Genomic DNA, 21,895 nt, shown 5'->3' with positions numbered 1-21,895 from the left:
ATAACACTGTTTACATGGGTTATGCAATAGACTGTGTTCTGAACAACACTGGCTTGAGTTGTTTATAGGACTGAGAACTAGGGACAAATCAAGTGTACAGAAGGAAATGGAGAAAGGGAACAGTGAGGAGGGGATGGAGAGACTAAGGAAGGAGGAATGGGCCAAATATTTACATTCACAGCATTTAATAGACGCTGCAAGGCGACTTACAAACCTGCCTTACTGTCTCCATGGAAGAAACCCTCATACTAGTCCATTAGGTCAGAGTCTACAGATATCAGTAGGCTAGAACCCTGTCATAGAAAATATATACATATGCATGCATTAGTGATTAGTGATTAATCAACGTCCTTTGAAGTACATAAGCACTGAACTAGGGGAATGTGAAATAGACTGAAACACAGAGAGTGAGCAGTACCTAATGCCCAAAGGGTGTATACACCTTAAAAGGAGAGAGGGTAGCAGAGGATTGGCTGGTGAGCTGGTGGCCATATGCTTATTGGTTGGATGACTTTGAGTGACCTGCAAGGAACAGGGCAGGTCTCCAAATATGGAAATTCTGAACAAGGCTTTAGTGACAAAAAAAATCCCATTAAAAAGCTTGAAAAGATTTTGGCAGTACTGTATTCCACTGTGGTTATTCCAGTAAAGTGAATAAAACAAGAAGCTGAACTGAACCTCAATGAGAAACTGAGCTAGAAAAGTGAGTGAGAGAGAGAAAGAGTGAGAGAAGGGGGAGAGAGAGGGGGGGGGGAGGGAGAAACGGGAGAGAGACAAGGGGGGAGAGAGGAGAGTGTGAGTGTGAGAGAGAGAGACGTGAATGAAATGCATAATACATGGTCACATAATGGAAGTGAGAGAGAGAGAAAGAGTGAGAGAGAGAAATGAGATTTCAGTAACATGTAATTAAGCCGGCAGAGGGTGGAGTACATGGTGCTGGCAAGATGGTATTACACCAACATAACTGATCCTCCGTCTGAGAGTCTAAGGACCTTGTTCTGGGGAGTGAGACACATGGTATGTCAGAATGGGGCAACACACACACACAAGGAAGTCATACACACGCAACTCAGAGAATGACATTGTTTCCCGATGAAGTCAATCAGCGATGCCATGAAGCCATTTGGCAGGTTAAGGAATTGTTTTCAGAGAAGGACTGTAGCGTGCATGTCTGCCAGAGCGTGCATGTCTTTAAGACTTTGTAGCTTCTCTTTGATGTAGTGTTAGCTACCTGACTTTTCAGCTATTCCCCACTCCACACACACACACACACACACACACACACAAAGCATTAAATCCAGAACAGTCGTGACTCATTCAGAACAAAAAGTCCAGAGAAGATGTAATGCATCAGCATGATCTGCTGAACACATTCCTAGCGTCCTTTCCTCTTTAAGCCTCTGTAAGTCAGGATGGGTTCACGGTGCTCATGTGATTGACACAGACAGACACTAGGGCTCTCTGCCTGATGCTGTCTGACTGTAATGACACGGCACTGACTCTTATCCTGCCGGCAGTTGCACCTCTTCTTCATAGTCTGTTAGGGGTGACACATCCATACACACACATGCGCACACACACACAACCACACATGCACATGGAGTGAGAGGACTATGAAAGAATTCAGAGATGCTCCATAAAATAGCCATTGTGCAACCAGACATGATAACTCACCAATGCTCCTGTCAGTCCCAAATCTGAAAGACAAGAGGGAAATATATCACTCACTCACTCACTCACTCACTCACTCACTTACTCACACACTCACTCACACACTCACTCACTCACTCACTCACTATAGAAACTTCAAAGCTTTTGTCATTTTCTCGAGTTTCTCGCTCTGAGTTTCTGGTTGGTATTTGTGATGTTATATTGTGTGTGGGTAAAGATGGAGAGGGAACCTCAGATATAGCACATGAACTGGATTTATTTGATTGTGAGAAAGAGAAGAGTATAATTTCAGAACCTTGGATTGCTTTTAAAATGTTACATTTATATGTAGAGTATACTAAAACGAAACAATAACACACTAAACTAACTAAATAATACTTTAGGGCATAATAAACATTTAGCTGTGAGTGTATTTAGGGGTTATACTAGGGTCACTAAGTGGAAGACATATAGCCCTTGCTATTCAAATCACAACAAAAGCTATCGACATTTTATTACAATGAGCAAAGAGTCTATTTTTATTGAGCTTTTTCTGACAGAAAGAGAGAGAGATAGAGAAAACAAGGAGAGAGCGCAATTGAACTTTTATTATGAAAAGACGATTTTTAAGTGCCGGCGGTCTTTTATTGTGACGAACGCAAAGCCAGACAGTAATGGACTGACTCACGCGGAGTAGCCCGAGGGAGCGCGAGACTCCGTCACTCAGCGAATGCCCCTGCTTTCGCAGCGCTCTCGTGTAAATACCTGGCGAGCCGGCGCTTTGTCCAACACACTCAGAAACGCTGTGGTACGCATCCGCAGACGGCGCTCTATTATCGCTAAGGAACTAACTACATGCCTCGAGGAGTTTAAGGGAAACAAGAAAAGTGAAGGTACAAACTTTTTTTTTTTTGCTGATAAACATTTTTTTAACCCAGAGTTTTGCATTTCAGAACGAAGCTCAGGAACAGTACGAGGAGGACAGATATTTTGACAGTCTTATGTTTTGTTTATCCTGGAGTAACTGTATGTTGGAGTGATGCCGACACTAGTTCACACAGCTGCAGCAAAGAAAGTCGTGTTTAAGAGAAATAGTCCTGGGAAGCGCAACAAATATGCCGGTTTTTACGGGACGTGTCTGTCACTGCGTTCAGTATATATAGTCGCTTTGTGGTTGCTGTAGAACTCGACTGTAGAAGAGTCCAGTAGTCACTGCCTGTCTGTGTCCTGGTTGTCAGTGGCGGAGATCTGTAATTGATGGTTTGGTTAGTGGTGTTCGATATAGAAGTCTTTAGTGCTTTATCAACTGCTTTAATGCCAGTTTTTTATGCAAGTATTAACTGCTTTGGGGTCAGTTTTAAAGTGTTAATTGGTTAGTGGCAGTGGTGGCTAACTTTTGTCTTTCTCACTGGATACATTTAGCAATGTTCAGGTTGATTTCTCTCCTCTCCACCACGAATGTCTGGATTGTAGGAATGTGAGCTGAAGACATTCCTCTCTGTAACGGCTTGGAAGACATCGCCATCAAATGAGATTACCAGCAGAGAGAATGAGAGAGAGTGTAAGGGAGAGATAAAGAGAGAGGGAGAATGGGACAGTGAATGAGAGAGAGAGCAAGAGTGAAAGGAAGAGAGAGGGAGTGAGAGAGTGGACATGAAGCCATGGTGTGCCAGCCTCTTTCCATAGCCTTTAAGAACAGGGTGAAAAGAAAGCAGTCTGGATCTATTTTATGCGGTGTGTAAGCAATTAAAATGAGAGAGACGGAGAAAGAGAGAGAGAGGAAAGGGTGAGGGGGACCATGAGTGAGAGAAAGAGTGTGTGAGGTAAGGGACAGGGAGGGAGGAGTGGATGGGATAAGAGAAAGGTGAAGGGAGTGCAGACGGAGGCCTGCGTGCGTGCGTGCGTGCGACAGAACCACACGAGGAGGAGGAACCCCCCCCCCACACACACACACACATACACACACTGGAGGGGGCCAAAGAGTGTGCTCAGACTCCCTGAGGTGGGGCGGAGGGGGGCAGGAATGAGGGAGAGAGGAGCAAGAAAGGGAACATAAAGCCCAGACCAGAATGGAGACGCTGAGAGGGGCCCAGACACTGGAGGAATACAGAGAGAAGGAGAATGTTGGAGCTGGAATCAGAGAGACAGACAGAGAGATGGGGAGAGAGAGAGAGAGAGAGAGAGAGAGAGAGAGAGAAAATGGCCGTTTAATTTTTTGTGCTGACATCTTCATGGAAAGCTGGAGTGTTCCTGCGTTTCCCGGGCAGGGAGCTGAGCTGAGGGCCAGCTCTGGGAGGGCCAGGCGTTTGGCTTGGGCAGGAGCCTGGAGCCCAGATCAGATGTGGGTCAGACAGCCCGAACCTCCTGAGCTAATGCCACAGGACGTGGTTGGGATATGTTTGCTGGTGTGTGTGTGTGTGTGTGTGTGTGTGTGTGTGTGTGTGTGTGTGTGTGTGTGTATCTGGGCTGCTCTCATTATGAGTGACAGTATTGCTATTACGTTTCAATATAATAGGAGGATTGGATGAAGATTATAGTTTTTTCACTCATATATGTATGTGTGTGTGTGTGTGTGTGTGTGTGTGTGTGTGTGTGTGTGTGTGTGTGTGTGTGTGTGTGTGTGTGTGTGTGTGTGTGAATGTGATGAGGCCAGTGTGAGTCAACAGGCTTGTGAAAGCATTCTGGAACTTGACTTATATTGTAGTCTCAGAACTGTGGGTGGGGTGCAAATGTTGCACAGTGTCTTCCAGGCACACATGTAAAGTCCAAGAACTAAAAAGAGGTTGAGGAACTTTCAATAAGTAGCCTATGTGTCCGATTAGCAGTCCACGGGCCGAACCGCGGGCCGAACCGCGGGCCTGTAGAAGAGGCACTGACTCATCATCTCAATCCAATGGACGGAAAGCTGTAAGGGACCTTCAGCAAAATGTTTTGAAATGATAACCTGAACAAGCTGACTCAGGGTCACAGTTCAGAAAGTCACCATGGCTAGATGATGTCACTCATGTCATCCCGACAGTGCCACGGAGTTCTAAAGCAACGACACAGTGGGATACAAATGTGGAAACATCAAATAATCCGAGATGTGGTGTTTCAGCAGGCCCAGCCAATCAAGAGTGTTTATTTTGGGGTTTTTTTCTTTTGGAGTGTGGAGAACCTTTTAAGTAGGTCAACTTTAGCATTTTACTGTATACTCAGTTGTCTAATTTTAGGCTTTTAGATGTGCAGGAAAACATGGTGGCGTCAGAAAGCGTCTGGGGAGAGAATGTCTGAAGTCCTGAAATGATTCCCTCAAATCACACTGAGCTGTCTGGAGAAACTGAGTCAGTGGAGGTTGAGACCACACGCACTAACTGTGTGTTCAACCCTGACCTCTCTCCATACGAGTACCTCAGCTATGACTTCACAATCCAGTACGGTAGAAAGAAATGGATCTCATTGAAATTAATATCTCCATCTAAAGCTGATAGTACCTCACAAGCTTATCACAAGCACAATCTAACTTGATCCATGGGAAGTGTGCTGACCAGGTAGACAGGGTTTTAAGTGTGTCTCGATGCAGTTTGGTGACAGGATGGTCATTGTTTGGGCTGTCTAGTGATCTGATAGGAGTCTGGTTCAGGGCCCAGTCCCAGATAAGGACCCCAGGTAGTGTGTGCAGGTCTGTCCTGGGAGCTCAGAGTCTGAGCTGCAACATTAATGTGCCATTTGAGACATGGATTATGAACACAATCACACAAGCGTGCTCATTGGTGGCACCAGGGGGGAGGTGATGTCTCAGTGATGCAACTATGATGTAATGGTGGGTGTGGCTGGGCTTCAGGATGTGAGGAGTGTAAACCAGATGTGAACATGTGCATCAGCCTTTTATATTTCAACGGACTGTAGCAGCACATTGACACACACATTGGTGTTTCAGCCTTGGTACACAGTTTGATTAATGTTTTGGCTCAACATGTTGTAATATCCGTTGTGTGTCTTTGTTGCTAAGCGTTAATAAGCTGTTTGAAGGGCCTCGTAGGGACTTGTTTTTTAGGGACTCATTGGGTAGTAAGGCCCTGTCTGTTAGAGCCTCGTTGGGGAGTAAGGCCATGTCTGTTAGGGCCTCTTTGGGGAGTAAGGCCATGTCTGTTAGGGCCTCGTTGGGGAGTAAGGCCATGTCTGTTAGGGCCTCGTTGGGGAGTAAGCCCATGTCTGTTAGGGACTCGTTTGTTAGGGACTCGTTGGAGAGTAAGGCCCTGTCTGTTAGGGCCTCGTTGGGGAGTAAGGCCATGTCTGTTAGGGACTTGTTGGAGAGTAAGGCCCTGTCTGTTAGGGCCTCGTTGGGGAGTAAGGCCCTGTCTGTTAGGGCCTCGTTGGGGAGTAAGGCCATGTCTTTTAGGGACTCGTTGGAGAGTAAGGCCATGTCTGTTAGGGACTCGTTTGTTAGGGACTCGTTGGAGAGTCTCGTTGTTTGTTAAGAGCCTTGTTGGGGAGTAAGTCCTTGTCTGTTAGGGCCTTGTTTGGTAGGGCCTATTTTTAATGGAGATTTTTGCTTTTTCTCTTTCTCTTCATTCTCCCCCTTTCTCTCTCTCTCTCTGTACCTATCTTTGAGAAGCACCTGTTTCACTGTACCCTATTCCATCTGAATCATTTCCAACACACACACATGTTAGATTAGCCCCCTGTTTCTGTTTACAGAATGATTTGTGTAATCATCAGCTGTTTACACTTAACAACTTCCTGTCCTCCAGCAGCTATTTCCTGTACTGTCACTGTCCGAACACACTGTGCGATCGAGGGTAAAGCAACACACACACACACACACACACACACACACACACACACACACACACACACACTGTTTCAGGTCATACAGCCAGGGATTTGGCTCTCCATTGGTAGAATGATTCAGCACAGCTATTAAAGACTCTGGTTAAAGACGGAGCACTTTAAAGGTGAGACCTTAATGGAATGTCACCTCGAGAGGATTCACCAGCTGAAGATGTGTTGGGGAGAGGAAGCAGGAGGCTGGGCACACACACACACACACACATACACACACACAGTGAGAGAAAGAGAGATTGACAGGACTAAATGAGCTCTAAATGGCAATTGCTGAAATTGGTTTAACAGCTTAGAATTAAAGGTATTTGCTCCAGGTGTGTGTGAGTGTGTGAGTGTGTGAGTGTGTGTGTGTGTGTGTGTGTGTGAAAATAACAAATACACCACAATAAAGCTAGTCCTGAATAAAGCCAGTTCTTAAGTTTTCTCGGAAGGCTGTGATCTTTTCTTTGCGGTGACGATAGTAGCTGACTGAAACCTCTGCACCTTTTAAGGTGAGTGGGTGACTTCTTCACCTGACGATGCTTTTTACGTGAGGAATTCAAGACACGGAAAATCAAAGAGAAAGTCCTGGTGTATTTAGAAAGTGGGTCGGCTTGATTTTGTTTTGTGATATGTTGAGGATTGTGGAAACTATGGAGAGGATTATTAAAAGGCCAGGAGCACGGGAGAGGGTATTTATAGGAGCGTCTTGTAATTCCAGACATGCAGCTCTACCACTTTTGGGGGAGAGAGGAGGAGGAGGAGAAGGAGGAGGAGAAGGAGGAGGCGGTAGTGAGCCATGCTTTATCTGAGAGAGAGAGAGAGAGAGAGAGAGAGAGACACAGAGACACAGAGACACAGAGAAGGGAGGGAGATTCTACCATGTTTAACCCATGAAGAGTGAGTGCAGCTCTGGAGATTTCACTAAAAGACTGTGTGTGTGTGTGTGTGTGTGTGTGTGTGTGTGTGTGTGTGTGTGTGTGTGTGTGTGTGTGTGTGTGTGTGTGTGTGTGTGTGTGAGAGAGAGAGATGTGTGCTGTTGCTCTCTGAACACATCCAAAAAAGGAATGAAAGCTGAGTGCCTCTGAGGTCCAAGTCCGGCTGTGTTGTGTGTGCTCATGTACACGCACGTGTGTGTGCACCAGCCAGACTTTTCCTGTAAAAGTGTGCTTTCAGGGGACGCGTGGGCTGGACATGATGGGAGACAGCAGAGAAAGCGCCTGATCTGGGGTCAGGGCCACATCCAGCTGTCCATCATGAGCTCAACTCCCAACACTGACTTCAGAACAGCATGGAGAGCATCTCTGAATATAGATGTTAAATACACTGCATTCCACTTAAAATATATTATTACGCCTATTACTTTATCTCACTGTATTATTCAGTGATGCTCTCAAGAGCAACGTGTGTATCCATACGACAGTAGGTGTGCATTTGGTCATATGTCCATGTCTTTCTATGAGTAAAGCATATTCACTTCAAAGCTAGCTGTCTCTTTCTTTCTTTCTCTTTCTCTCTCTCTCCCTCTGTCTCCCTCTCTCTCAATGAGTCTGTCAGACTCGTTTTCAGAGAGACATCCCTACCAATTGGGGAAAATAATGGAGGAAAAAAAGTGACCAGCTCCTTTGCATCTGGAAGCAGTTAAGCTAAAATGTGCTGGGAGACTCCTACCGCCCGGGCGACAGCACCGCCTTCCCCCGCTGCTCACAGATCCTGGATCAGTGCCTTTAACACATGATCCGGTTGTTTCTGTACATAAACTATATTCTGCATATTTGGCCTAAATGTATTTTACTGCTGCTGTTACCGTGGCTACAAGCACAAGAATTCCAATTGAAGGCTGTTGGGCCGGGTAGGGTTGTATTTACGGCTGTCCTGAGAGGGCCTGCTGGTCTGGGTCTGTTTGGCCGGGTAGGGTTGAATTTACGGCTGTCTCGAGAGGTTCTGGTGGTCCAGGTCTTCTGGCTCACTCCTGCACCACACTGGACAGAGAGGAAGGACCTTAAATTGGCCTTCCTGGAGTTCTTCGAGTTGTCAAACTAGTGAGTGAGAGTAAGTGAGAGAGAGAGAGAGATGGAGGGAGAGAGAGAGAGAGAGAGAAAGAGAGAAAGAAAGAAAGAGAGAGAGTGTGTGTGTTTAAGGGCAGGTGATGGCCCATTCTTGACCTCCTTCTCTCCTTTTGTGATGTGGTTCACAATGTCTATTTATTTATTCTTAGGAATAGAATTGATGTGATGTCATTCCCCATGCTGTGGTTTCTGCTTCACGCACACACACACATGCACACTCACTCATTCACCTCTTCCACACCTGAGTAGTTCCACTCCCAGAGCACAAACATGCACCACCCACACTTGCACCTTCTGATTAGTGCGCACACACACACACACACACTCACATACACACAAACACGCACTACACAAACCTTAAATACCTTGTGAAATCTTTTCAGGTCACCTGCTCTGCGTGTGAGAGGCAGGCTGATGTGGTTCAGCACAAACACCATCACCTTATAGTGTTGTACACTATCACACTGTCAACATACAGTGTTTAGAACACTAACACCATCACCTTATAGTGTTGAACACTATCACACTGTCAACATACAGTGTTTAGAACAAGACACACTGTCAGCATACAGTGTTTAGAACAAGACACACTGTCAGCATACAGTGTTCAGCAACACTGGGGTGACATTGGGGAGTTGGCGGGCTGTTTGAGAGGAGATGGAGTTGCTAGGGGCATGTGCAGGTTCCAGCCCAGGGAAGGTGTGTTGCAGTGGCCAGTGGCAGTGATCTGCGTTTCTCACCTGGTTCCTCTTGTTTGTTTGCAGGAACGCGGAGCAGCTCAAGCAGCTTCACGATCAGGTCCTTCTAGAGCAGCAGGAGGCCGCTCAGTGGCAGAAGGAAGTCCCGCCCCCTCCCCAGCCGCAACAGCCCCAGGAAGCCCCGCCCCCGTCTCCGCCTCTCCCCCCTCCCCCCTCCTTCCAAGAACTGGAGTGCAGCACCATGCAGACGAGCACCTTCAACTACGCCCGGCCCAAGCAGTTCATCGCCGCCCAGAGCCCTGGTGGGGGTGGGGGCTACACCAGCCAGTCCTCCAGCTCCTCCAGCTGCAGCCTGGCCTCCCCGCTCTCCCCCTCCGCCCCCCACAAGCCCTTCAGCCACGTGGCCCTTCCGCCCTTCCAGCAGCTGCCTAAAGGGGGCAGCGTGGAGTCACCCGGCTCGCCCTCGTTCCCGCCCCCTCCCCCACCCTTCCTCAGCACCAGCAATGTCTCTTCTCCTATTGGCCCACCGCAGGACTTTCCCCCGCCCCCTCCGCCCCCGCCACCGCTCACCACTAGCCCCACTTGCTCTGAAAACGCCTCCCCCTTCACGTCCACGCCCCAATCACCAGCCGGGTTTTTGGCTTCCGTGCTGCCAGCCACGCCCCCAGCCCCTCCAGTCAACGCCCTGGGTCTGCCCAAGGGCAACGGCATTGGGTGAGTACCCACAGTCCTCTGCTTCTGTTTTATTCTTTGTTTTCTGCCACTTCTACTATCCAGACACTGGTGCAGTCTTGCTGTCGGGCCTAATCACATCACCCTGAGGGCGTACTTATAGAGACAGTGTCCTGTGTTTGGTTTACAGTGAGAGCAACCTCACAGCACTGCCTTATATGGTGTACAGTACCTCATACTGTGTTCCAAATGAAACTGCACCTTCAACCTCCACCGAGCACAGGGGTGTTCTGTGTGTTGTATGAGCTACAGTAGAGCACTGCATAGGGGGCAGAGTGTGATTTGGAACACAGCCTTGGCTGCGGCTCATGGGTGGAAGATGACGTTTACATTCTTAAGAGGCATGTTTATAGAGACGGGAGGACCTTTGTAGACACGCGAGGGAATGTTTGAGTGTGTGTGTTGTGAGTTAAAACAAAAGCACTATCAAAATATGCATCTTTTTATGTCTCAAAATTATAGAACAAAAAAAGTTGAATACTTCAACTCGCATGTTTTATCATAGGTCATCATAGGTTGTACACTTTGTGCCTGATTGTGTCGTGTGTGTGTGTGTGTGTGTGTGTGTGTGTGTTTGTCTCAACTACATGAGGCGGGTCTCTGGTAGTTCTGTAAAATACTTTGCTAAGTATTTGTGCTCAGATTGGGTGACCGATTACTTGTGTCTCACCTGGTGGTGGTTGGCAGAGGAGCAGATCAGCATCTGTCCGTCACGTCCCTGTACGTCACGTCCCTGTACGTCACGTCCCTGTCCGTCACGTCCCTGTCCGTCACGTCCCTGTCCGTCACGTCCCTGTCCGTCACGTCCCTCTCCGTCACGTCCCTGTCCGTCATGCCTCTTACAATAGCCCACTTGTACTGCAACCTGTGGGTGCTGAGGCTCAAACAGCCCTGTGCTGTTGAACGGGAATCTATGTTAATCTATGTTAATCTATGTTAATCTCCTGAGCTCTTTTTCTCTGAAGGCTCCCATGTTGGCCTGTGCGGTCAGTGACAGTGTAGTACAACACAGGCCTTCCCTGTCATTCTAACACTATAATTGCAGCCTGATGTGTTTTGTGTATTATAACTACATCTGGAACATAAGAGTAGATGTAGAGTTATGGTTTGTAGCCCAGCTGTGTTGTGTTGCTGTCGGAGGTTTCATGTATCTAGGAGTCATGTGTGAAGTAGCCTACCACTCACACAAATCATTTAATCTACAAGAACTACAAGGGATCACAACATCCAGGACTGGATTTGAATTTGGCGTCCAGATTTGAACAGGGTTTAGGGTTTAGGATTTAAGGTTTATGGTTTAGGTTTAGCTATATGTAGATGCAGTGAATATTGTTTTTTCCTAACACGTTCCCTCTGGCGTTTTCTCCGGTGCCGTGAAACAGCGGGTTCTCGCGGAAGACTGGCCGCACCCCACGTATCGTCACCGACTCGGAGATCCAGGGCTCAAAAGACGCCGTCATCCAGGACCTGGAGAGGAAGCTGCGATTCAAAGAGGAACGTCTCAGCAATGGCCAACAGGTGAGTCTGTTAGTGGGTGTGGCCAAGAGGTGTGTGAGTGTAAGAGGGGGCGTGGCCATCAGGTGTGTGGGAATGTATGAAGGTCAAGAGAAGCTCCTCACTTACAGTGTTTAATGTGTATTGATATGTTAATATAGTAATGTCTACATCTTCATCGGCGAGGAACTCCACTAACCTTCACAGATTCAATTCCATGATGTTTTATGATTGAGAAACTTCTACTTGTGATATGAAACTGGAAATATTATGACCAACCACGTACATCTCTGGATTTTCCAGTCAACACTTCCTGTGTGTGTGTGTGTGTTCTTCAGAGCGGTGGTTCTCAACACCGTCCTTAAGGCCCACCAGACAGTTCCACATTTTGCTGTAAAATTAATGTGTTAGGAACGTGGACGGAGTGAAGCTGTGGGACACTCGGGTGGAGCCTAAGGACTGGGTGGAGGAACACTGTTCTCACACCACCTACACCACAGCACAGATGAAGCACGCTCACTAATAGGCACTGTAATTCTTCAGTAATCCTGTGATCTAGATGGTGTGGTATTGGTTGTGTGTGTGTGGATTACACACTAATAGGGCTCTGACCCATTAATGCTGCTTGCTTCCAGAGGCTAACATATGAGGAGAAGATGGCCCGCAGGTTACTGGGGGCAGACAACGCCGCCACAGTGTTTAACACACAGCAAAGCGAGGAGGAGTCTGCTACACAGGTACACACACACACACACACACACACACACACGTTTGTTTCTCCATCTAGGGGCACTCCCTTGGGGTGATGTCCAAACAAATATCCTAAGTTAGTCATATTCCATTTCCGTTTGCATGATCATGTAAAATTACAATGACATGACGGCATGTAATGTTGATCAAGCTAATAAGGAAACCATGAAGGGAAACCTATAGCACATGGTGGTGTAGTTGACTGACTGCTGTGGTTTACGTGAACATCCATCCACGAGCCGCCAAGGCTGTGTTCCAAATCACACTCTGCTCCCTACGCAGTGAAAGGAGCAGTAAGCCAAACCTGCTCATGGTCACTCAGAGTGATTTTATTCAACATGAAAGTTGAAGAGATTCTAGAGTCATTGTGCATATTTGAGAAGTGATCAGATAGATACAATAATCACTGTGTGACAAGATAATGAATCAGTAATATGCAGATGATGAGAAGATTTGCTTATCATTCCTATAATGTTATGTCGATCGTTGATTCATCCATTCATCCATTTCTCTGTGACGAGGTCTGGCTTGTGCATGTCAACTGTGCCTGCTTCATATGCATTTTCAATTATGTTGCTTTTTTGTGCCATCTGCCATTAACAAAAAGAGATGAGGGCAACTACAAAGTACGTATTTTCTCACTCTCTCTCACTCTCTCTCTTTCACACATGCACAAGTGTCTAATGTGACATCATCAGACGGGGACCAAACCCTTGCTGTGTGTTCTCTGATCTCTCCACAGGAAAGCAGCTCTGCTGACTCAGACTCTGTCCCTCAAAAGGTTAATCACACCTACTCTGTTTCTTTTTTTCTTTCTTTCAGTGTATCTTTCTTCCTTTTCAACACACATCCCTGCACTGAGTGCACTCACATCCTCCCTTACTCATTCACTCTCTCTGGTCACTCCTGTGTTTGGACATTGGGTCATTATCATGTCGGTCGCTGCTTCCTGTCTGCCTATCAAAGCCCTATAGCCCAGTCTGAGCTGTCCACATTGGACAAAAAAGATCACTATATTTATATGTTTAGATCATTTTTCTCTTTAGATCACTTTTCTCTTTAGTTTGCTGTAAGCTGACATTAAAATGGGACAGCGTTGCTGACTTAGAAGCAGAACATGCCTGGTCTTAGCTGGGCTTTGATACTTCCTGGTCTTTGTTATGTGCATTTTGATTGGTTGAACAGGAATCGGGGCTTGTAAGCGTCTGTTTCACGCGTGTCTGCACCACCCGTGTCTGCACCACCCATGTCTGCACCACCCATGTCTGCACCACCCGTGAGGACCCCCTAAAGCACATGGTTCTCTCTTGCAGAATCATGTGTGGGTGTGGATACTGGGGACATCACTAATGCACTCCGAGTGCTGTGAGCATGTCTGCCTGCAGGTGGAGTTGGTCTCTCTGCGTACAGCGACTGAGAGAGATCGATGTGGAATTTGAGTGCATCAGTTGGAAAAGCAGAAATGGGATGCAAAATCAGTGGTGTGTGTGTGTGTGTGTGTGTGTGTGTGTGTGCGTGTGTGTGTGTGTGTGTGCGTGTGTGTGTGTGTGTGTGTGTGTGTGTGTGTGTGTGTGTGTGTGTGTGTGTACTATGCCTGTAATTATCAGTGTGATGTGTCATCAGCCAGCAGCAGTGTCCAGATGGTCCAGGTTGAGGAGGCCTGGGTTAACCCTAACCCTGGGAGCTGTGTGTGTGTGTGTGTGTGTGTGTGTGTGTGTTGTATCTTACTGTCTATATTCCCTGTACAAGTTCTTCCCCTTCAACTGGTATTTGCTCTTTCCAAACATAAGGACCCCTGCTGCTGTTTTCCCAGTGACCCTTGCAGCACTTCCTGTGTTGTTGTGTTCGTCTTCCCCTCTGTAGGAGTATAAAGTGTCGAGCTTCGAACAACGCCTGATCAGCGAGATCGAGTTTCGTCTGGAGCGCTCCCCGGTGGAGGAGAGCGATGATGACGTCCAGCATGATGAAGATGCAGCCGGAGAGAACGTGGCACCGTGCTTTGACCGCAAACTCAAACACTATAAAGTGTTTGAGGGCATGTCCGTCACCTTCAGCTGCAAAGTCAGCGGAGACCCCAAGCCCAAGGTCAGAGTTCACTGTGTCCCTGTGTGCCGTCATGGTGGGTGTGTTGTGTGGTGGGTGTGTTGTGTGATGTGCTGTTATGTGGTGGTGTGTGGTGGGTCTGGTGTGTGTTGTGTGCTGTTTTGATAAAAGGTGACATTTGTCTGTTGCTGACCAGTGACTGTCAGTATTCTGGCCATATATGGCTGCATTTCTCACACACATACACACACACACACACACACACTCTCTTTCACTCTCTCTCTCTCTCTCTGGCTACTAGCAGCTTCTGTAATCACTGGGTGCTGACAGCACACTGATAAGTACCAGCAGCAAGCCAGAGAGAGAGACATATCAAACACGAGAGAGAGACATATCAAACACACCAGAGAGCGAGAGACACGTTAAACATGCCAGCAAGAGAGAGACATGTCAAACGAGAGAGAGAGAGAGAGAGAGAGAGACATGTCAAACGAGAGAGAGAGAGAGAGAGAGAGAGAGAGAGAGAGAGAGAGAGACATGTCAAACACACCAGAGAGAGAGTCATGTCAAACCTGCCAGAAAATAAGAAATGCTGAACAAGATTTTAACAGAAATATTTTGAGAAGGTCATCTTGTGTAATGACATTTACATTATAGTCGTGTGTGTGTGTGTTTGTGTGTGTGTGTGTGTGTGTGTGTGTGTGTGTGTGTGTAGGTGTACTGGTTTAAAGATGGGAAGCAGATCTCCAAGCGGAGTGAGCACTACCGTATCAGTCGTGATCCAGACGGGACCTGTTCACTGCACACGGCTACAGCCTCCCTGGACGATGACGGCAATTACACTGTCATGGCTGGCAACCCTGCGGTATACACACACACAAATTCATACACAAGTGCACACACACTATACTGTAGTTGTATAGTTCTTTACCTCTGCGTTAAAGGTTGTAGGAAGACTAAATAATTTGGTCTCTCTCTCCCACTCTCTCCCTCTCTCTCTCTCTCTCTCTCTCTCTCTCTCTCTCTCTCTCTCTCTCTCTCTCTCTCTCTCTCTTAGGGGAGGGTGAGTTGCACTGGTAGGATGATGGTGCAGGCAGTGAACCAGAGGGGGCGGAGCCAACGCTCCACTCCAGGTCACATTCGCAGGTAAACAAGCCCCTCCCTATCCTTAAGCCCCTCCCTATCCTCAGGCTTAAGGACACCTGCGTGTTTTGGAGAGTTACAACATTACTTTAGAGTGTGGTGTGTGCACGTTTCTCTATGGGGTTTGGTCCACAAAGGCTTCATTGAATTTATTTCTTAATTTTCACTGTGTGTAAAGACGGAACGGTCACGCAAACATACACACATCCAGAATAGGAAGGCCACAAACAAATGCAGCGGTCCACACACAAATACACTCTCACACACACACGCACTCTCACACACTGACACGTGCACGTTGACAACGTTTCAGTATCTGTAACATTACACTGCCAGGTAAGACATTATGCACCCTTTTTTCAACAAGTACACTCCAGGGCAACTCTAAAGGGGCTAGTTGATGACCCTCCTCGGCCAGACACTGGCTTTAAAAAACCTTCTCTGCTCTCTCTCTTGTTCTCTCTCTCTCTCTTTCTCTCTCTCTCTCCCCAACAGACCCCGCTCGAGGTCCAGGGACAGTGGTGAGGAGAATGAGAACATTCAGGAGCGTCACTTCCGCCCCCACTTCCTGCAGGCGCCCGGTGACCTCATCGTGCAGGAGGGCAAGCTGTGCCGCATGGACTGCAAGGTGAGGCCACGCCCACTCCCACCCACCCAACTCCGCCCAACTCCACCTCCCCTTTAAAAGTGAATGAACAGTAGTTCGTTTTAGGGACACTATTGCACACAGTTGTGTAGGAGCCAAGCGTCTTAGCAATTCGGTTCATCCTGCCGCTTTGCGAGATCACACGCACTTTACAGTGTTTTGCATGTGTTTTATAGTGAGAAGAGTGTGTGTTTATGTGGGATATGTACGTGTCTCCCACTCCTAGTTTTCTTTCCCTCTAATCCCAAACATTTGTGTTTCCGTTTGATGGTCCTGCTCTCTTTCCATCTAATCTTTTTCTCTTATACTCTTTTATTGGGCTCCTCTTGTCTCATTGTCTCTGCTTCTCTTCAGTCCTGTTCTCTGCCTTACTCTCTCTCCTCTTCTGCAATGACGTGACTGCACTGTCTAACGTGACTGTACTAACGTGACTGCACTGTCTAACGTGACTGTACTAACGTGACTGCTCAATCTAACATCAATGTCTAACAGGACTGCACTAAATCCATACCACTCCAGGGATGGATTAACCCACTATAAAAATAACAAGTGCCACTGTCTAATCAGGCATACAACTCACACCCACACACACACATTCACACACACACAGCTGAAAATGGTGCTATTGAAAGGGTTTTATTGTTTTCTGTGGTCTGAAATCTTTCCAAGCTGAGAACATCTCTCAACGCAGGAAACGCAGAGAGTCAAAATCCCATGATGAAACTGGAGACTTGACCACTCACCCCCTCACACACCCTGTTGAGACTCTGCACATGGACATTTATGTGGAATTCATATAAACCTGCTGACATGTCCTGAAATCTCTTCACTGTGCCTTTTACATCATGGAAACATCTATAAGCACCAGATCTGTGGAAAGCAGATTAAATTCAAAAGAACGTTCAGTTCCATTCACTTCAAATGTGATTTCCCTTTAATGTTTGGTTTCACCTGAACTGTCAGGTATTTAAGACTTCTGTGAGAATTGACTTCCTTGTCTCAGTCATGGGACCGGTAATTCCCGGCTAGCCATTATTAACCAGGTAGAAAATGTACAGTGGTACCTAGAGATACAAGTTTAATTAATTCTGTAACTCGTAAGTCAACACTTTTATCAAACAAATTTCTCCCATTTAAAATAACTGAAACAGATTTAATCCGTTCCAGCCCTGTGAAACATCCCCAAACTGTCCTAAATAATGGAAAAAAAATATTTTTAAGAAACACACATGTAAACCTGCACGTTAACACTAGACGTAAACTAAACCTGCACTTTCTTTACTTTTAACTAATCTAAACCTGCACATTAATACTAAATGTACACTAAAACTGCACTTTCTTTACTTCAAACAAAACTAAAACTGTGTTTTCTTTACTTAAAATGAAACCATGAAATTGAACTAGCAGCTTCCCGAATCACGACTAATGTTTGAGGTGTCAGTGTGCGATAAGGCGGACCCAAACGCTGAGAAGAGTGAGATTTATTGAAGGCTATTACAAAATCCAGGTCATATAAACAGGCATCGGTCAAATCTGTAAGAGAGCCAGAAACATTAACAAAACCTACACATAAAGACATACAAACCAGCACAAACTGTAATACTCTCCAAAAACATGTTCTTACTAGAAGCTGCATGCAAGAATACAACAAACAATGACCAGCAAATGACAAAACAGGGTTTAAATAGATAAGACCAAATGAGCAACGATTGGTCTTGATTACAATAATGAGGGAGCCAGGTTACAAAATACAAGGAGGGACTACAAATGACAATTCGTACACTGGTCTGTTCGTATCTCAATGTACCACTGTTGTAATGGTGACTACTAGGGGTGTATTCAACTAAGGATTTTCATAGTCGAATCTGATTCGTCTGCTTTTCCCTTTAGTCGACTAATAGTCGAATCGGGTTTATTTTATTTATTTATTTTTAGAGCGCCTTAAACGGTCGTTCTCATTCAGGACTTTTTTCCTCTTCAAAGTAAAAACCTAAAACACTTAGATAAATGAATAAACACGGTAGGTTGGCTTTATTCAGCTTTTATTTATTTACTTTTTTTATGAAACGTTAGAGAACATTAACCGTCAGAGCGCATTTCGCATATCGAACTGTCCGTGCAAAATGTCAAGAATATTTTAAATAAAATATGCCTGCCTGAAAATATTTTTAAAATTGCCACACAACAGCAAAAAAATACAAGGAAAGGTTCAAGTAATGGGGTTTAAAAGCAAACAACAACAAAAAATGTTTATAGACCTACTTGAGACGCACCGCGACGACACGACCGAAACGACAAACATTTTTTTTCGCCTTACGCGTTTTAAATGGTATGCCATGTTGGTTGTTGTCGTGCGAAATGAAAGACGTTGATGACATAAGTTGCACTTTACTTTGTTTGATTCATCTTTATGTTTTTCAAAATACTTTTGAAGTTTTTTAGTAGATATTATAATCTCGGCAGATGCTGTGTATTCTGTAGCGTGTTCAGCTCCGCTCGTTTGGATTGTGCAACAGCAGGGTGTGATTTATTAATGTGTAGTAAGGAAGATGCCTATTGTTAATGCGCAAACATCATTTTTTAAAATATTTATTAACAGAAATTTGGATGATTTTATTTGACAAAAGGCTATATATAACGAAAACAAAGACATTTCATGTAACAACTAATGCTTAGCTGCATCCTTGGGCACCCCCATGCAGTTAGAATGGTACATTCGACTAAGACGTTCATAGTCGACTAGGGGGTATAGTCGACTATAGTCGAATCAGCGACTATTGCAGGTCACCCCTAGTGACTACATTTCTAAAAGCCAAGGGTTACAATTATGGTTAGGGTAACCCTATCTTTTAAAAGTGGAAGTGTTACAAAAGTGTCAAATATTACAATACACACACACACACCTGTAGGTGGGGAGATGTTTGGTTTGGGAGGAGAGAGTAAGGACTGTTGAAAACAGACCTTGGGCTTTTAATAGAGCTTTGGGTTTCCCATGGGAAAAAAGCTCATTCTGTCCAGAACACACACACACACACACACACACACACATCTGGTAGCAGAATAGTACTACAGTTTGGTACAGCTGTGTGAATAAATACTCAAGGCAAGTGTGCGATGAGATTCTTTTCTGAAAGCCAGTGTAAATGAGTGTGAGGTAATTCTCTTGGCCTGTAGGTAAGTGGCCTGCCCACTCCTGACCTGATATGGCAGGTGAATGGCCACACCATCCGCCCAGACTCCGCCCACAAGATGCTGGTGAGGGAGAATGGAGTTCATTCATTGGTCATCGAGCCCGTCACTAACAGAGACGCTGGGGTGTATACATGCATTGCCACCAACAGAGCAGGACAGAACTCCTTCAACCTGGAGCTGATTGTGGCTGGTACATTGACATTAATTACACACATGACACGTTTATATGTGTATTATATGTGCAGACTCCATATATGACTAATCCATTCTGTAAGACGCCCAAGGATAATATTACTACGTCTGCCATGAGATGTGGTAACAGCATTCTGTCAAATGTTCTCTGTTGTAGCTAAAGAGATGCACAAGGCGCCTACTTTCATCGAGAAACTCCAGAACACGGGCGTTGCCGAGGGTTACCCCGTGCGCTTGGAATGCCGTGTGTCCGGAGTTCCGTTCCCTCAAATTTTCTGGAAGAAAGAGAACGAGTCCCTTACTCATAACACCGACCGAATAAGGTAGTTCAACTCCACCAATCAAAGTTGTTGTAATGCCTGAGCTGTTCTACCAATCAGTGGAAGTAATAACACAAGCACTTCAGTAGATGGCGCTATCACAGTGCTGGACCCATTTGCCTGTCACCCATGTCTTGGGTTATTGTTAGGGACTATACTTTTAGGGTTTGGGTTAGGGACTACATCTCTAGGGTGAGGGACTATATTTCTAGAGTTTGGGTTAGGGACTACGTCTCTAGGGTGAGGGACTATATTTCTAGGGTTTGGGTTAGGGACTACATCTCTAGGGTGAGGGACTTATATTTCTAGGGTTTGGTTTAGGGACTACATCTCTAGGGTGAGGGACTATATTTCTAGGGTTTGGGTTAGGGACTACGTCTCTAGGGTGAGGGACATACTTCTAGGGTTTGGGTTAGGGACTACGTCTCTAGGGTGAGGGACTATACTTCTAGGGTTTGGGTTAGGGACTACTTCTCTAGGGTGAGGGACTATACTTCTAGGGTTTGGGTTAGGGACTACGTCTCTAGGGTGAGGGACTATATTTCTAGGGTTTGGGTTAGGGACTACGTCTCTAGGGTGAGGGACTATATTTCTAGGGTTTGGGTTAGGGACTACGTCTCTAGGGTGAGGGACTATATTTCTAGGGTTTGGGTTAGGGACTACGTCTCTAGGGTGAGAGACTATATTTCTAGGGTTTGGGTTAGGGACTACATCTCTAGGGTGAGGGACTATATTTCTAGGGATTGGGTTAGGGACTACGTCTCTAGGATGAGGGACTATATTTCTAGGGATTGGGTTAGGGACTACGTCTCTAGGATGAGGGACTATATTTCTAGGGTTTGGGTTAGGGACTACGTCTCTAGGGTGAGAGACTATATTTCTAGGGTTTGGGTTAGGGACTACGTCTAGGGTGAGGGACTATATTTCTAGGGTTTGGGTTAGGGACTACGTCTCTAGGGTGAGGGACTATATTTCTAGGGTTTGGGTTAGGGACTACGTCTCTAGGGTGAGAGACTATATTTCTAGGGTTTGGGTTAGGGACTACGTCTCTAGGGTGAGGGACTATATTTCTAGGGTTTGGGTTAGGAACTACGTCTCTAGGGTGAGGGACTATATTTCTAGGGTTTGGGTTAGGGACTACGTCTCTAGGGTGAGGGACTATATTTCTAGGGTTTGGGTTAGGGACTACGTCTCTAGGGTGAGGGACTATATTTCTAGGGTTTGGGTTAGGGATTACTGGACTGCCAGATGGACAGTGATCTACTATCCAGATCGAAAAAGTTGACTAATTCATTAAGATTCATTAATTCATTAACTACTTAAGAGAGATGACAATGTGTTTGGAATCAGAGTGCATGTTATTTTCATTAGACACATAAGTTTATTAGACACATATTGTGGCTGCACAGGTAAAGTGGGGCCAGAAAAGAACATTGGCGCTTTAGATGTTTTAGCCAGGAGGGGGCGTCCATCATTCTCCTGTTGTCAGGCTGTGTGGAGATGTGTCCTTTTGTAACCAGGCCAAGCCAGTGCACACGGGCAGCTCCTTAAATGGCAGCTGAATCCCAGCCGGGGTTGATGCGCTCCTGTGTGTGTGTACACAAACCCATGACCAGCAAGGCCTTGTAAAAGGGGAGTGACTCCACTGTCTGCACCACCTCAGAGACGTGTCTGCAATTTACAGTCTTTGTGCTGTTTGGACTTCAAAACCGTACAAAAACACTAAAGTCTGGGTTAGAGTGAGTGTGAGCTGGTTAATCACTCTAACGTGCCAGGCAGAAGGAGACATTCATTTATTGGTGTAGTTTTGTGGTGCAAGGAGCCTGTGTGTATGTGTATCTGTGTGCGTGCATGCATGAATCTGCACTGTGATTGGTGGAATTGATGTACTAGCTGTCATTTTGATGTCTATAGTGTCGAAGCCATAGTCTGTTTATAGGGCTGTATATTCAGGTTCTGATTTCAAAAGCCGATTTTAAAAACTGATATTTAACTTTTGCCGTTTTTGACTCCAATTCCCAGCATGCACCAGGACAACTTTGGATACATATGCATGATCATCCAGCCATCTTTAAAAGAAGATGCAGGCTGGTACACTGTCTCGGCTAAGAATGAAGCTGGTATAGTGTCCAGCACAGCACGGCTCGATGTCCACAGTGA

The 21,895-nt window shown here is 45.9% G+C and overlaps 1 protein-coding gene across 5 annotated transcripts in view; it reads left to right on the top strand.

Moving 5' to 3' along the window:
* Positions 1-21,895, top strand: part of palld (palladin, cytoskeletal associated protein) — a 72,829-nt gene that overhangs the window by 48,808 nt on the left and 2,126 nt on the right. For 3 of the 5 annotated variants that reach the window (XM_077017535.1, XM_077017534.1, XM_077017537.1), the window contains 11 exons: positions 9,290-9,937; positions 11,338-11,473; positions 12,085-12,186; positions 12,942-12,980; positions 14,063-14,284; positions 14,958-15,107; positions 15,300-15,388; positions 15,881-16,013; positions 19,206-19,413; positions 19,573-19,738; positions 21,758-21,891. In XM_077017535.1, coding sequence (XP_076873650.1) covers positions 9,290-9,937; positions 11,338-11,473; positions 12,085-12,186; positions 12,942-12,980; positions 14,063-14,284; positions 14,958-15,107; positions 15,300-15,388; positions 15,881-16,013; positions 19,206-19,413; positions 19,573-19,738; positions 21,758-21,891 — 2,027 coding nt within the window. Of the gene's footprint in view, positions 1-2,341; positions 2,544-9,289; positions 9,938-11,337; positions 11,474-12,084; positions 12,187-12,941; positions 12,981-14,062; positions 14,285-14,957; positions 15,108-15,299; positions 15,389-15,880; positions 16,014-19,205; positions 19,414-19,572; positions 19,739-21,757; positions 21,892-21,895 lie in introns of those variants that run through there. The other 2 variants (XM_077017538.1, XM_077017536.1) reach the window with 2 other exon arrangements.

Source organism: Brachyhypopomus gauderio, chromosome 9 (genome assembly GCF_052324685.1).
Source record: "Brachyhypopomus gauderio isolate BG-103 chromosome 9, BGAUD_0.2, whole genome shotgun sequence".
NCBI lineage: Eukaryota > Metazoa > Chordata > Actinopteri > Gymnotiformes > Hypopomidae > Brachyhypopomus > Brachyhypopomus gauderio.
The sequence above is the reverse complement of the archived record's forward strand: the minus strand, read 5'-3'. Positions and strand labels throughout refer to the sequence as shown.